The sequence below is a fragment of the Nerophis ophidion genome, linkage group LG07, assembly GCF_033978795.1.
Source record: "Nerophis ophidion isolate RoL-2023_Sa linkage group LG07, RoL_Noph_v1.0, whole genome shotgun sequence".
NCBI lineage: Eukaryota > Metazoa > Chordata > Actinopteri > Syngnathiformes > Syngnathidae > Nerophis > Nerophis ophidion.
This window is the reverse complement of record NC_084617.1, coordinates 77,794,503-77,811,989: the sequence shown is the minus strand read 5'-3', so window position 1 is coordinate 77,811,989 and position 17,487 is coordinate 77,794,503. Positions and strand designations below refer to the sequence as shown.

Here is a 17,487-nt window from a genome sequence, read left to right as displayed (position 1 = left end):
ATAATAATGAAACTATACAAGTGTAAATGAACATAAACAGACAAAATAAAAGAGAACATGTTTCGTCCAGTAGAAAAATCATTTTTGAAGAGGTGGATTTTTTTAAATAGTGATTAACTTTTCAACAATAGTCAAATGTATTGATATACATAATAACAGATTTAAAAAAAAAAAAAAAAAAATCGGCGTGACGTTTTGGTTTAGTGGCGAAGTTTATACTGAAATTCTAAACCGGATATAGTTGTTCCACATCTCCGCTGCTTTTTCACACTGGTTGTCTCTTTGTGGAGCGCGAGGCTTCTTGTTTCTTGTTGTTATTTACAACAAAATTACCCAAAAATCTTTTAAGTCGTCGGTGACAACGACGGACAGAAAACACGGACGGTGTGTCCCACGTTTTTGGTAAGATTTCTTTATTTTGTCAAAAATACGAGTGGTGTTCCCTTTCCGGTTTGCTTTCCTTTGTGTTGGGCAGAAATGTCTTTTAATCTTAAACGAGCTATATCTGCCTACTTTGTGCACTGCAGTGGGGGGGACACACCTGTGCGACTCCCAGCGTGCTTGTGTGGCAGGTATGCGTGCTCCATTCTACGTACTAAACAAGCACGGTTGTAAAAACACAACAGAATCAATAAGGTCCATAAAAGGTGTGTGTCAGCATTGTTGTTGGGCGGTGGTGAGGATGATGATGATGGTGATGGTCAAAGTGAGGATGATGATGGTCAAAGTGGTGATGATGATGGTCAAAGTGAGGATGATGATGGTCAAAGTGGTGATGATGCTGGTCAAAGTGGTGATGATGGTGAAGGTGCAATAAGGTGATGCTGGTGAAGGTGCAATAAGGTGCAGCTTGGTGATGGACACTTGCAGCAAGTCTTCCCCACACGCAGTGGGTGTGCGTGGGGGTTTCTCAGTGCTGTCAGACACCATAGAGGATTTATCCCAAGAGGATTACTCTTCCATTTTTGGTGAGGCATCTCGATGGTGACGCAATGCACTCTTAAGGTATTTTTGGACTGCTACATTAGCGTTATATCATCCATCCATCCATTTTCTACCACTTATTCCCTTTGGAGTCGCGGGGGCTGCTGGAGCCTATCTCAGCTATAATCTGGCGGAAGGGGGCGTACACCCTGGACAAGTTGCTACCTCATCACAGGCCCAACACAGATAGACAACATTCACACACTAGGGACCATTTAGTGTTGCCAATCAACCTATCCCCAGGTGCATGTCTTTGGAGGTGGGAGGGGCCTATCCCCAGGTGCATGTCTTTGGAGGTGGGAGGGGCCTATACCCAGGTGCATGTTTTTGGAGGTGGGAGGGGCCTATCCCCAGGTGCATGTCTTTGGGGGTGGGAGGGGCCTATCCCCAGGTGCATGTCTTTGGAGGTGGGAGGGGCCTATCGCCAGGTGCATGTCTTTGGAGGTGGGAGGGGCCTATCCCCAGGTGCATGTCTTTGGAGGTGGGAGGGGCCTATCCCCAGGTGCATGTCTTTGGAGGTGGTAGGGGCAAATCCCCAGGTGCATGTCTTTGGAGGTGGGAGGGGCCTATCCCCAGGTGCATGTCTTTGGAGGTGGGAGGGGCCTATCCCCAGGTGCATGTCTTTGGAGGTGGGAGGGGCCTATCCCCAGGTGCATGTCTTTGGAGGTGGGAGGAAGCCGGAGTACCCGGAGGGAGCCCACGCAGTCACGGGGAGAACATGCAATCTCCACACAGAAAGATCCCGAGCCCGGGATTGAACCCTGAGTACTCAGGACCTTGGTATTGTGAGGCAGACGCACTAACCCCTCTGCCACCGTGAAGCCCAGCAATATATCATCACAATCCTATTTTCTAATGCATCATATTATGCCGCCCCTTCTAAAGTCCAACAATAACTGTGTGTGGGCATCTACACTGCTTATATAAACTTGTGTGTGTGTGTGTGTGTGTGTGTGTGTGTGTGTGTGTGTGTGTGTGTGTGTGTGTGTGTGTGTGTGTGTGTCTGCTCTCACATTCTTAACTGTATCCACCCATGGGGGGATCCCCAAATCTGCGGTCCCTTCCAAGGTTTCTCGTCGTTCCCATTGGGTTGAGTTTTTTCTTGCCCTGATGTTGGATCTTAGCGTAGGATGTAATTGTGGTTTGTGCAGCCCTTTGAGACATTTGTCATTAAAGGGGAACATTATCACAATTTCAAAAGGGTTAAAAACAATAAAAATCAGTTCCCAGTGGCCTGTTGTATTTTTTTGAAGTTTTTTTTCAAAATTTTACCGGTCTCGGAATATCCCTAAATAAAGCTTTAAAGTGCCTAATTTTCGCTCTCTGCGAAGACACTGGCCATTTCCCTGTGACGTCACACAGTGCTGCCAATGTAAACAAACAATGGGAATACCACAGCAAGATATAGCGACATTAGCCTGGATTCAAACTCGGATTTCAGCGACTTAAGCGATTCAACAGATTACACATGTATTGAAACAGATGGTTGGAGTATGAAAGTATTGAAGAAGAAACTGAAGCTATTGAGCGAATAGCTATTGACGCTATTCATAGCCATAGCATGGCCGAATAGCTGCGTTAGCATCGCCGGTAAAATATGCGGACCAAACGATCAGGACTTTCGCATCTTTTGACACTGGAGCAACTTAAATCCGTTGATTGGTAAGTGGTTTTTTTTGCATTAAATGTGGGTGGAAGGAAACGTAATATAGTTGCAAATGCATCTGCAGGTTATCCATACATCTCTGTGCCATGTCTGCTTTAGCACCACCGGTAAATAGCATGTTAGCGTCGATTAGCATAGCATGTTAGCATCGATTAGCTGGCAGTCAACATCAACAAAACTCACCTTTGTGATTTCGTTGACTATCGTTGCAAATGCATCTGCAGGTTATCCATACATCTCTGTGCCATGTCTGTCTTAGCATCGCCGGTCAAATGTGGAGACACTCTGGCACATTCAATGGGGGTCTGGCGGCAGACACTTTGGCATCTTGGGGCCAGTGGTGCAACTTGAATCCCTCCCTGTTAGTGTTGTTACACCCTCCGACAACACACCCACCAGGCATGATGTCTCCAAGGTTCCAAAAAATAGTCAAAAAAAGGGAAAATAACAGAGCTGAGACCCGGTGTTTGTAATGTGTTGAAAATGAAAATGGTGGGTGTGTTACCTCGGCGACGTCACATTCTGATGTCATTGCCTCCAGCGCGATAAACAGAAAGGCGTTTAATTCGCCAAAATTCCCCCATTTAGAGTTCGGAAATGGGTTAAAAAATAGATGGTCTTTTTTCTGCCCCATCAAGGTATATATTGACGCTTACATAGGTCTGCTGATAATGTTCCCCTTTAACAGCTATAGAGGTCAACTTTGATTGATTGAAATGTTCAAGTTGAATTAGCAATGATTGTCACACACACACACTAGGTGTGAAGAAATTATTCTCTGCATTTGACCCATCACCCTTGATCACCCCCTGGGAGGTGAGGGGAGCAGTGAGCAGCAGCAGTGGCTGCGCCCGGGAATCATTTGTGTTGATTTAACCCCCAATTCCAAGCCTTGATGCTGAGTGCCAAGCAGGGATGTAATGGCTCCCATTTTTATAGTCTTTGGTATGACTCTGCTGGGGTTTGAACTCACGACCTACTCATCTCAGGGCGGACACTCTAACCACTAAACCACTGTATGTATAGCCTAGTGCAGTGGTTCTCAAATGGGGGTACTTGAAGGTATGCCAAGGGGTACGTGAGATTTTCTACAAATAGCAACAATTCAAAAATCCTTTATAAATATATTTATTGAATAATACTTCAACAAAATATGAATGTAAGTTCATAAACTGTGAAAAAAAATGCAACAATGCAATATTCAGTGTTGACAGCTAGATTTTTTGTGGACATGTTCCATAAATATTGATGTTAAAGATTTATTTTTTTGTGAAGAAATGTTTAGAAGTAAGTTGATGAATCCAGATGGATCTCTATTACAATCCCCAAAGAGGGCTCTTTAAGTTGATGATTACTTCTATGTGGAGAAATCTGCATTTAGAATTGAATCACTTGTTTATTTTTCAACAAGTTTTTAGTTATTTTTAAATCTTTTTTCCCCAAATAGTTAAAGAAAGACCACTACAAATGAGCAATATTTTGCACTGTTAAAGGGGAACATTATCAGCAGACCTATGTAAGCGTCAATATATACCTTGATGGTCCAGAAAAAAGACCATCTATTTTTTTAACCGATTTCCGAACTCTAAATGGGTGAATTTTGGCGAATTAAAAACCTTTCTGTTTATCGCGCTGGAGGTGTGACGTCGCCGAGGTAACACAGCCACCATTTTCATTTTCAACACATTACAAACACCGGGTCTCAGCTCTGTTGTTTTCTGTTTTTTTGACTATTTTTTGGAACCTTGGAGACATCATGCCTGGTGGGTGTGTTGTCGGAGGGTGTAACAACACTAACAGGGAGGGATTCAAGTTGCACCACTGGCCCCAAGATGCCAAAGTGTCTGCCGCCAGACCCCCATTGAATGTGCCAGAGTGTCTCCACATTTGACCGGCGATGCTAAGACAGACATGGCACAGAGATGTATGGATAACCTGCAGATGCATTTGCAACGATAGTCAACGAAATCAAAAAGGTGAGTTTTGTTGATTTTGACTGCCGGCTAATCGATGCTAACATGCTACGCTAATCGATGCTAACATGCTATTTACCGGCGGTGCCAAAGCAGACATGGCACAGAGATGTATGGATAACCTGCAGATGCATTTGCAACTATATTACGTTACCTTCCACCCACATTTAATGCGAAAAAAACACTTACCAATCGAAGGATTTAAGTTGCTCCAGTGTCAAAAGATGCGAAATTCCTGATCGTTTGGCCCGCACATTTTACCGGCGATGCTAACGCAGCTATTCGGCTATGAATAGCGTCAATAGCTATTCGCTCAATAGCTTCAGTTTCTTCTTCAATATTTTCATACTCCAACCATCTGTTTCAATACATGCGTAATCTGTTGAATCGCTTAAGCCGCTGAAATCCGAGTCTGAATCCGAGCTAATGTCGCTATATCTTGCTGTGGTATTCCCATTGTTTGTTTACATTGGAAGCACTGTGTGACGTCATAGGGAAATGGATAGTCGCATCGCAAATAATGAAAATCAAGAACTTTAAAGCTTTATTTAGGGATATTCCGAGACCGGTAAAATTTTGAAAAAAACTTTAAAAAATACAACAAGCCACTGGGAACTGATTTTTATTGTTTTTAACCCTTTTGAAATTGTGATAATGTTCCCCTTTAACAATTGAATAAATCAGAAACTGATGACATAGTACTGTATTTTACTTCTTTATCTCTTTTTTTCAACCAAAAATGCTTTGCCCTGATTAGGGGGTACTTGAATTAAAAAACATTTTCACAGGGGGTACATCACTGAAAAAAGGTTGAGAACCACTGGCCTAGTGGTTTACCGACTGGTTCACAGGTGTGAACAAGAGATGACGTAAATGAGGTGTGGTTGTATTGTATATTAAGTATGGGTCAATGAAAGGGCATTTAATGACTTTTCTTAATTTTATTATTTGCTATTGTATGATTTTATTGTCATGATTTTATTGTATCTCAATGATTTAGGTAGCCAGGGACTGCAGATGGAAATGAGCTATTTAGCTATAATCTGGTACAGAACATATCTGTCTTTGAACTTAATGTTTCTGTACATTGTCCCCTTCAAATAAAGACTGAACTAAAATGTTGTTAATACCCATCTTGACTAAGTGAGTTTATAAAATTGCCACTGACTGTTTACAGTACACTTGTCATTCACTTCAATTTCACTGAAAATCACTCAAAAATTAATGTCTTTACATGTATACTTTCATCAAAAAATATATGGAGATATATATCAAATATCGAGTTTAAGTAAAAATATATGGAGATATATACTTTTTCACCCAGGCCTAATGTACTGTATAAAATTGTTCTAAAGAGGTTGGGGAACACAGCTGGTGTGAATCCAGAATAAAGTCCAAACAGAAAATAGGAATATAATTTAAGTGACAGGAAATGACACACATAAGAAAATACATGAGTATCATTGATTGGCTGCAGCAGCAGCAGCTCTGTGATGTCACTCGCTGCCTCCTCTTCCTCCCTCTTCACCGCTCCTCTCTTTCTGGCCTTGTTTTTCAGAGAGCAAATAACCCCGAGGCGCGGCGTCTGCCTGGATTTGTGTGCGAGAAGGAGCAGCGCAATCATCGCACCGGCAGAGATCATGCAGGGGGAGGCCGTCCCTCCTTGCCAGGCGCTGAAATGTTTGGACTTGAGACGGCAGGATTGAATCAGCAGACTGTTTACATCGGAGGGAGGGCAGTAAGAGCCGCTTGACACAAGACCCTGTGTGTGCGTTCATGCTGCCTCCTAAACATTTGCACCAGCGCCGCCTTTCTGTTAGATTCTGCCTTGGGCAGCGAGGTTGAGATGGAGTGGTCACTGGAGAGCGTGAGGGAGATGGTGGCCGGAGGGATGCAGTCCGTGAGAGAGTGTGAGGTCTGTGCTTTTGCCACAGTGGCCTGTGTGCTGCTGCTCTTTCTCTGGTACTGCTACAGGGTGGGCCGGGAGCATAGCTCCAGCCCCCTGCGAGGAAGGTACCTGACTGGACCCGGCAGGATCGGAGGAGTGGTCGGGGGCTTCATCGGCTCGGACTGTCGCAACAGGAAAGGGAAGCCGGGTTCAATGTCGGAGGAGCAGAACGGCTTCGCTTTCTGCCAGTCGTCCGAGTGTTTCCGCTGCGCCAGTGCAGGAGAAAGTCTGAACCAGAGGCTCTATCACAGCCTGCAGGAGTACGCCAAACGCTACACCTGGTCGGGCATGGGCCGGGTGCACAAAGGAGTACGCGATCAAGGCCGATACCTTAACAGCCGACCCACCATCCAGCGGCCAGAGGTCTTTTTCCTCCCCGACTTACCCTCGGCCCCTTTCTTCTCCAGGGAAGTGCAGAGACATGATGTTGAGCTCCTGGAGCAAAGCTTCCCTGCCCTTCTGGCCGAGTTTGAGAGCATCTACAACCAACCTCCGGCCCGCAGTGGCTCCTCCTTGCCGCAGGGTTGGAAAGTCAACAGCACGCCTCGTGGCCAGTGGTGGACCTACTATCTGGTCAACCAAGGCACCCCTCTGGTTCTGAATGTCAGGAGGTGTCCACGGGCCTGGAGGGTACTGGGCCAGCTGCGCACTTTCATTACAAACAACGTGTTTGGAAACGCCTGTTTCTCCGTGCTGTCTCCAGGAGCGCTCATCGCCGAACATTACGGTCCGACAAACGTGCGGCTGCGCTGCCACCTGGGTAAGCCATTCAACAACGTGAGCAGGTTCTTGTGGAAGTCTGGAAGGCTATAACCGCCAACTCCTACCAATTCTAAAACCAATGAAGAATGTTTTTACAACAAATTGGAGACATTTGTGAATAAAAGTGGAACCCTTGCAGACAGCTAATAAGGATACAGAGCTAACATCTCAATGATGACAATAACAGAGAAACGGACAAATGCAATAGATGATAAACAATGTGCAGTTCTAGTCTTTATGGACTTAGCAAGAGTATTTGACACAATTTACTATAATATCTTTGTTAACAAATTAGAACAGTAAGGTATCAGAAGGTGTTGAAGTAGGTAAGAAGCTACAGGTGGCAATACGTGAAGCTAGGTGAACACACGTCTACACTTCTGAATATAATATTGCAACATAGCCCAGAGGTCAACACCAAGACCAACATCCTTCAAGCTCTATATAAACAACACTTGTCAAGTTACAAAAGTCTTAAAGTTAGTACGTTTTGCAGACGTGCGACCGCCTTTTGTTCAGGAGAGAACACACAGAAGAAATTAATAAATTACAGAGATGGTTTGACAAAAACGGAATGTCTTTGAATCTCAGTAAAAAAAAAAAAAAAGGTATTCGGTAACAGTATAAGAGAAAAGTCAACCATAAATACAAATAGAGAATACATTTACATGGTAAAACAATACGAAATGTTAAGGTTGATTGAAACGTGTATTAGTAGATTGCACAGTACAGTACATATTCCGTACAACTGACCACTAAATGGTAACACCCCAATAAGTTTTTCAACTTGTTTAAGTCGCGGTCCACGTTAATCAATTCATGGTAGGTGGTAGGTAAGTGTAATATTAATATTAGGTAGGTGTAATATTAATATTAAGTAGGTGTAATATTAATATTAGGTAGGTGTAATATTAATATTAGGTAGGTGTAATACTAATATTAGGTAGGTGTAATATTAATATTAAGTAGGTGTAATATTAATATTAGGTAGGTGTAATATTAATACTAGGTAGGTGTAATATTAATATTAGGTAGGTGTAATATTAATATTAGGTAGGTGTAATATTAATATTAAGTAGGTGTAATATTAATATTAAGTAGGTGTAATATTAATATTAGGTAGGTGTAATATTAATATTAAGTAGGTGTAATATTAATATTAGGTAGGTGTGATATTAATATTAGGTAGGTGTAATATTAATACTAGGTAGGTGTAATATTAATATTAGGTAGGTGTAATATTAATATTAGGTAGGTGTAATATTAATATTAAGTAGGTGTAATATTAATATTAGGTAGGTGTAATATTAATATTAAGTAGGTGTAATATTAATATTAGGTAGGTGTGATATTAATATTAGGTAGGTGTAATATTAATATTAAGTAGGTGTAATATTAATATTAAGTAGGTGTAATATTAATATTAGGTAGGTGTAATATTAATATTAAGTAGGTGTAATATTAATATTAAGTAGGTGTAATATTAATATTAAGTAGGTGTAATATTAATATTAGGTAGGTGTAATATTAATATTAAGTAGGTGTAATATTAATATTAGGTAGGTGTAATATTAATATTAAGTAGGTGTAATATTAATATTAGGTAGGTGTAATATTAATATTAAGTAGGTGTAATATTAATATTAGGTAGGTGTAATATTAATATTACGTAGGTGTAATATTAATATTAAGTAGGTGTAATATTAATATTAGGTAGGTGTAATATTAATATTAAGTAGGTGTAATATTAATATTAGGTAGGTGTAATATTAATATTAAGTAGGTGTAATATTAATATTAGGTAGGTGTAATATTAATATTAAGTAGTTGTAATATTAATATTAGGTAGGTGTAATATTAATATTAGGTAGGTGTAATATTAATATTAAGTAGGTGTAATATTAATATTAGGTAGGTGTAATATTAATAGGTAGTTGTAATATTAGATAAAACATATATCCATCTATCCATCCATTTCCTACCGCTTATTCCCTTTGGGATCGTGGGGGGCGCTGGTGCCTATCTCAGCTACAATCGGGTGGAAGGCGGGTTACACCCTGGACAAGTTGCCAGGGTAATATATATAATATATATATATGTGCATATATATGATATTAGATGATAAAATGAACGGAACATTTCATGTAAAAATATGCAACATAAGGTAACAAAACATACGTCAATAATGACCAAGCTTAAGATGATCTGGACTAAAAATAACTACTTTTTTTATTATTATTTTGTTTTTGTACAGCTGGCTATTGTTACCATATCTGAGTTATTGTGTAGGAATATGGGGAAAACCTACTAAAGTACGCTTCATTCAATAACCAGGTTGCTAAAGAGGTCAGTTGACATAATGTTGCTTATAGAGAACATTCAAACCCTTTATTTATTATAAATAATAAATAAATAAATGATAAATGGGTTGTACTTGTGTAGCGCTTCTCTACTTTCAAGGTACTCAAAGCGCTTTGAGACTACTTCCACATTCACACACACATTCACACACTGATGGAGGGAGCTGCCATGCAAGGCGCTAACCAGCACCATTATTATTATTGAATTAAAAATATAACAATTCAATGACTTGGTGCATTTGCAAACAGCTCAAGTTATGCACAAAGCAAACTATGACCCGCTAGCCAAAAATGTACAACAATTCTTCTCAACAAAAGAAGAAAAATGTAAGCTTGAGAACATTTACGTTTAAAACATGCGTATGCACGTAGAATATTTCAAACTTTGAGTACGTATCAGTGTGTGGAATGGATTAAGCAAATAAGTCAAGAAAGTACTAATATGATCTAGTTTAAGAAAGTGTTCACATTCCAAGTGTTTACAAAGTACAAAGATGAAGAATCCTGATAAACAAATTGAACTTTATTCAGAAATGAGATCTTTTTCAAATCTTTATGTGATCCACAAAGTACTGAAATATTTATTCATGAGAACATTATGTATTTAAATTTTTTGTGCTAAAATTATAGCACAAGAACTGAACAAACGAACGTGTTAAAAATTGCTTTAAAATGGAAAAGGGGTGGAATTAAATATGATTTGCTTCTCCCTGCTTCTTTTCAGACATGTTGTACTGGGAAACAGGAAATATGTACTGTACTACACTGTAATGTATTCATGTTCTAAACATACTAAAACCATAAACAGGTTGGTCCAAAGAAACATGTCACAATGAGTCAGCCAGCGCTCCATATAAAATATAAATCATTTTTTGCAGTAAAGCGTTATCTGCTTGGAACGCTGATGGCCACCTTCATCTAACTCCTGGACGCCACAACCATTAACAAAAGGAAGGAGTAAAGTTGTCAAATTATTAGGCATGTGCCAATTTATCAACCAGCGATCAGTATCAGACTTTTGTGGTAAAAGTCATGATCGCCACTAATGGTCAGTATTGCCCTTCAATGCCGATCACAAATAGCGATGCCCTCTGGCTGACATTGTGACTTATTTAAGATTATGAAGTATTAGGATGAGACTACACATGTTACACATCAAGAGTAAGCGGAGCAGGCACGTTAAAAGCTAAGCTAGCCAGAAACAACAGAAGAAATACTCTTAAGTGCTTAGTAAACTTTAAGAAATGTAGATAGAACCATTAGTAGGATCAGTATTTGATTGATACTAGAGTGACTTAGATGGATATTTTTATGGTCTCACATTTTTTTGTTTTTGTTCACGTTTACAAACTTGGAAAAAAGTCCCTGCATGGACACAGGACAAAGTTGACAGCAAAAATTATTTAAATAATAATAGACAGTAGTTTTTAATTATGTTTAATTATTGTGTAGCATTCACTTAGTTTTGCTCAATTGTATGTAATAAAAGAGTATACAGTAGTAAAACCTACTCAGTGGTCTAGTGGTTAGAGCAGGGGTAGGGAACCAATGGCTCTCGAGCCAGATGTGACTCTTTTGTTGACTACATCTGGCTCTCAGATAAATCTTAGCTGACGTTGCTTACCAGGATAAGTATTTGATAATTCCGCTGGTAATCAGTGTTAAAAATATTCTTCAAAATATAAAACATTCTCATGCATTTAAATCTATCTATCCGTTTCTAACGCACCTGTTCAAGAAGTCGCATTAATGGTCAAAAGTATAGCTAACTTCAGCATAACAATGTCATTAAAAAGAATAAGAGATGCGCACATTTAGTTGCTGTAATCTGGGAAAGTCCAAATGAACGAGGAGGCGTAGAATTGTACAAGGGTACAGGTCTACGGGTTTCTCTCCTCATTGAGCTAAATTGATTCCTGTCTCTGTTTAATTCCTTGCTTCTTGTCTGTTTAATAGATGTCATCAGTGTTTGAACCTGACAGTTGTATTCGGTGTTAATAATGTTATATGGCTCTTTCGGAAATACATTTTAAAATATTTGGCTTTCATGGCTCTCTCAGCCAAAAAGGTTCCCGACCCCTGGGTTAGAGTGTCCGCCCTGAGATGGGTAGGTCGTGAGTTCAAATCCCGGCCAAGTCATACCAAAGTCTATAAAAATTGGAGCCATTACCTCCCTGCTTGGCACTCAGCATCAAGGGTTGGAATTGGGGTTTAAATCACCAAAAATTATTACAGGGCGCGGCCACCGCTGCTGCTCACTGCTCCCCTCACCTCTCAGGGGGTGATCAAGGGTGACGGGTTAAATGCAGAGAATAATTTCGCCACATCTAGTATGTGTGCGACAATCATTGCTACTTTATCTTTACTTTAACTTTAAGTATTGCACTGATATTGTCAATAGCATTCACTATAAATATATTGAAAATGTTCCAGTTAATGCATGTGATCGGTATCAGTATTGGTATCAACCAAACTCATTCATGGATGATCGGTGTCGGCCTAAATCCCCGATTGGAAAATCCTCAGAAACTATGTTTGGATAAGAGTCTTCTTAGGTTGTGATTCTATGGATGACTCAAAAGAGAACTACCGTATTTCCTTGAATTGCCGACAGGGCACTAATTAATTTAAAACCTCTTCTCTCTCCGGCGTTTACCAAAGACATCCGGTAAATTTAGGCCTGCGCTTATAAATTTGAGTGTGATGTAAGGATACCATTATGAGAAGCACATTTAATTAAAAAAAACGTTATTATGGTCTTACCTTTACTTATCCATGTGCAGCTCCTTCTGATCAAAAGCATCGATAACTTCTTTATAGAAGTCTTCCTTATCTTTCTTCACTTTTAAAAGTATCTCTGTCTCGATGGAGATCTTCCTTTATTACCTCCTGCTTCGATTGAAAGTCCAGTTTAGAAAACTGTTTTATTTTAGATATGTAATCCTCCATGTTAAAAGTGCAAGTGAGAGAAAAAAATAAACGATCGCTGCTCACTCTTGCTGCTTGTTGTCACTTCTTCTGCAGCCGAGTAGTCGCAAGAAGGATCACTAGCGCCCTCTACCACCAGGAGGCGGGAGTCATTTAATGACTCATATTTGACACACGCAGCTACGGTATATTAATAAAACATAGCTGCTTACTGTTCTTTTTAGCATACTCAATAGCTTGGACCTTAAATCCTACTGAATAGCTCTTAATCTTCTTCCCTTTATGCGATTTCAAATGATTGAAATCAGCCTCCTCCATTTTGAAAATGATGACAGGTGAAGTGTCACTTGTGACGTGACGAGTTTGACCCGGTGGAAATTCTAGACATGCGCTAATAAAAATAATATTTTGCGAAACGAGTTTGACCCGGCAGTAATTCTAGGCAGGTGCATACTATATACCTGGCGGCAATTCAAGGAAATACAGTACTCCTGTTCTAATTTTAGGGATTTGTGCAGACATAAAAAATATTCAAATGTGCTTTCTATGTTAAAAACGTACTCATTTTGTGAAATAAAAAGGGTTGAACTTGACGGTGTCTATTTTTATTGGCAGGTCTCAGAGTCCCCCCCTCCTGTGAGCTTGTGGTTGGTGGAGAACCTCAGTGCTGGTCCGAGGGCAGCTGTCTGCTTTTTGACGACTCTTTCCTCCACAGGGCCTTCCACGAGGGTAAGACAGGCTCACAATGCAGTCTTTGGTGTTTTAGAGAAGGCCGGCGTAAAACTTTGAATGGAGACATAAAGGTCTTCTGTGTGTGTGTGTGTGTGTGTGTGTGTGTGTGTGTAGGGGTCGCAGAGGACGGACTCAGGGTGGTCTTCATGGTGGACCTCTGGCACCCGAATGTGGCCGCCGCTGAGAGACAAGCCTTAGACTACATTTTCACCCCAGGCCGCTTAGAGGAGAAGGAAGGGAAATAGGAGCCCGTATGTGAGGAATCATTGGGGTTAGAGCGCCAACTCTCACATTTACTGTGTGCTTTATTCTTGTTACGTGACGGAAACTTTGGCCCTTAGTTTGTCAGCCATAGCGAGCACCCTCAACAGCACACTTTCATATTCCGGTGCAGGACTGATCATGTGGCAAAATGCTAATTATTACACATTGGCTTTCTCAGTCGGAACCCAACCATTCAATTTAGGCAAAGGTAGTGAGTGCACAATTGGGACAAGAAAAAAGGGCCATTCCACCCCACGGCTGCCATTTGCTTGCTGTAACTCTTAAAATTAACTTCAATGTATGTCCTTTTTTCACCTCGCAATCCAATCCACATATTGAACTGCTTAAAATACATATTGGCCAATCTCCTTTTTATAAACAAGGTTCGTAAAGACGACATATTTGAGTAACAGGACTGAGAATAACAGGAGTGAACTTTCAGCAGTTCAATTCACAAATTTATTTCAAACACAACAAGCCATCAATGATTGAAAATAAAAATTAATTACTGTATTTTCCGGACTATAGGGCGCACCGGATTATAAGGCGCGTTGAAGGAGTCATATTTCCATCCATCCATCCATTTTCTACCGCTTATTCCCTTCCGGGGTCGCGGGGGGCGCTGGCGCCTATCTCAGCTACAATCGGGCGGAAGGCGGGGTACACCCTGGACAAGTCGCCACCTCATCGCAGGGCACACACAGATAGACAGATTATTTATTTAATTTTTTTTCTAAATGTAAAAGACTTCCTTGTGGTCTACATAACATGTCATGGTGCTTCTTTGCTCAAAATGTTGCATAGATAATGTTTTAAATATCATCTTCAACTCACTTTCTGACAGTCGCTTCATGATGCGCCGTTTTGTGGGCGCTTTTATATACGTGCCTCCACCTGGATAGCGTCTTCTCCCTGTCATCTTTGTTGTAGCGGTGTAGCGTGCAAGGACGGGAGTGGAAGAAGTGTCAAAAGATGGCGCTAACTGTTTTAATGACATTCACACTTTACTTCAATCAGTAACGGAGCAGCATCTCCTCCTCAACAACACCGGAAATATGTCCCGTGAAGAAGCGTTCGACCGGAACTCTAGTAACTACAGTTCCTTGGGTGAATAATGTAAACTCACTACACTGGTATGTTTTAGCGCTTTCATGGTGAGTCTACTGACGGTAAGAACTTCAGGTAACACTTTAGTATGGGGAACATATTCACCATTAGTTAGATGCTTATTAAAGTATTAAAGACTTAATTCAGAGTTATTTGGACACTAGGGGAACCTATAAGGGTTTGGGTTAGATAGATAGTACTTCATTGATTCCTTCATGAGAGTTCCTTCAGGAAAATTAAAAAGGGTTACTAATAGAAAATAATTGTAAGACATGCACCTGGGGATAGGTTGATTGGCAACACTAAATGGTGCCTAGTGTGTGAATGTTGTCTATCTGTGTTGGCCCTGTGATGAGGTGGCGACTTGTCCACCTGATTGTAGCTGAGATAGGCGCCAGTGCCCCCCCGCAACCCCAAAAGGGAATAAGCAGTAGAAAATGGATGGATGTAAGGTTATTGAGGCGTACTGCTTGTATAATAAGGCCATGCACAATAAGACAATATGTTACTCATTTGCATGTTAATAAGCAACTAATTAATGGTGAATATGTTCCCCATACTAAAGTGTCACTGAACTTTACACTAAAAAAAAATAACTTAGATTTATATCCCGCTTTTCTAAACACTCAAAGTGCTCACAGAGAAGTGGGAACCATCATTCATTCACACCTGGTGGTGGTAAGCTACATCAGTAGCCACAGCTGCCCTGGGGTAGACTGACGGAAGCGTGGCTGCCAGTTTGTGCCTACGGCCCCGCCGACCACCACCTGTCATTCATTCATCATTCATCAGTGTGAGCGGCACTGGGGGCAAAGGGTGAATTGTCCTGCCCAAGGTCACAACGGCAGCGATTTGGATGTCAATAGGTGGGAAGCGAACTTGCAACCCTCCGCTCTACCCACTACGCCATGCCGCCCCTACACTACTTTGTGTTAAAAATGGCAACAGTGGAGAATGAATGTGCACACATGTTCTGGACTTATGCAGATCCCAAATACAGATCAGCAGGTACCAGAAGGTAAGAAAAAATATTTTTGCATGATATAACAAAACGCCAGATAACATGTCTTACCTTATCCACACACCATAATAATACGTGTTTGTTTAATGCGCAGACAATCCTTCAAGCGGCGTGGCTTCATAACTTACCAAAGTCCCACTAAAACATTTTGATAGATTGAGTGTGTAATGTTCTATATTTTCAATGGAACATGTACTATGTTGGTGTTGTTTACTTGAGTCATATTGCCATCACAGTGCAGTCTACACATATCTCTTATGTTTGACTGCCATCTAATGGTCACACTTATCCTTACACCATATACCAATTAAATTGGGTACCTCACCCAAACTTCTTCCTTACATTTGGCACACCGGGTTATTAGGCGCACTGTCGAGTTTTGAGGGAGAAAAAGGATTGTAAGGGCTCCTTATAGTCTGGAAAATACGGTATTTGACAGAAAAAAGAAAAAGAAACATTCTTAATCATCAATACAAAACATAATCACTTGATACTCAAATTTTACTGCAAAATTGTGTTTTTTACAGCATTTACAAGAAATGGAAAAATTGTGCCACTGTTTTTTTTTTATGGTACTAAGCTGCCAGATCTTTACCGTAAAAATCTATGGTCATTTTTACAGTGGATAACTTCCTTTGAAATCATAAGTCAAACAGACATTTAAGTGATTATTTTAATTTGAACAATAATACATTTTGAAATGTATAATATATAAGTTAAAGTAGCAATGATTGTCACACACACACTAGGTGTGGTGAAATGTGTCCTCTGCATTTGACCCATGACCCTTGATCACCCCCTGGGAGGTGAGGGGAGCAGTGAGCAGCAGTGGTGGCCACGCCCGGGAATCATTTTTGGTGATTTAACCCCCAATTCCAAGCCTTGATGCTGAGTGCCAAGCAGGGAGGTCATGGCTCCCATTTTTATAGTCTTTGCTATGACTCTGCTGGGGTTTGAACTCACAACCTACCCATCTCAGGGCGGACACTCTAACCACTAGACCACTGAGTAGGTCACTTATTTCAGTAATGAATAATATTAATTACTGAATATTATTAAAGTATAAAAGGTAAGTGTGACGGACTTCCTGCCGTCTTTGTGCGGGTTGCCGTGACCATCGATGCAAGACGCATGGTAGCAGGCTTGACACTCGTTTATTATTTCAATGAATGTGCCTTCGTTCCCGCCGATCGCGCCAATTTCTAGCACGACCTTCGGTCCTACTCGTCTCCGCCCGCCTTTCGGTTGCCGGTTGCTGCGTCTGCCGCGAGGTGGCATCTTTGGACTAGTCTCTGTTGTCACTCTCGTGGTCTTTTGTGCCGGGTAGTTCCTCTCCTAACTCTGCCACGATCGTTCCTCCCTCGCCCTTCTTATGCTGCAGCAGCAGATGGAGAGATTGTGAGCAGGTGTGTGTTGTACGCACCTGACTCAGATTGCTGCTGTCGTGCGTCACGCCTCTCCTCTGCGCCGCATGCGCCGCCTCCTGGCCTCCATCTTGGTCAGGACAGTTTCTCTCAGCCCGTCGCCTGCGTCCCTCCACAGTAAACAATTGCATGCAATACATGTATTTCTTTCTGTGAAAAGGTAGAGAATAAATACATCGTGTAAAAACAGATGTGTGTAAGGGTAACATGACTGAGTGAAAATCCAGGGACACGACTTAAGTGTGATTTGAGTTTTTCTTTTTTAAAGAAAATCAACTTAAAATCTGGTTAGGATGAGGAGTAAAAAACAAAAATACA

The 17,487-nt window shown here is 40.9% G+C and overlaps 1 protein-coding gene across 1 annotated transcript; it reads left to right on the top strand.

The window, feature by feature from the left end:
* The first annotated feature begins 249 nt into the window (after positions 1-249).
* On the top strand, positions 250-14,162 carry asphd2 (aspartate beta-hydroxylase domain containing 2). The gene is made up of 4 exons (XM_061907213.1): positions 250-402; positions 6,182-7,331; positions 13,237-13,350; positions 13,468-14,162. Exons 2-4 carry the CDS (start codon positions 6,470-6,472, stop codon positions 13,596-13,598), a joined length of 1,107 nt encoding a protein of 368 aa, XP_061763197.1. The 5' UTR covers positions 250-402; positions 6,182-6,469; the 3' UTR covers positions 13,599-14,162.
* Positions 14,163-17,487: the final 3,325 nt, after the last annotated feature.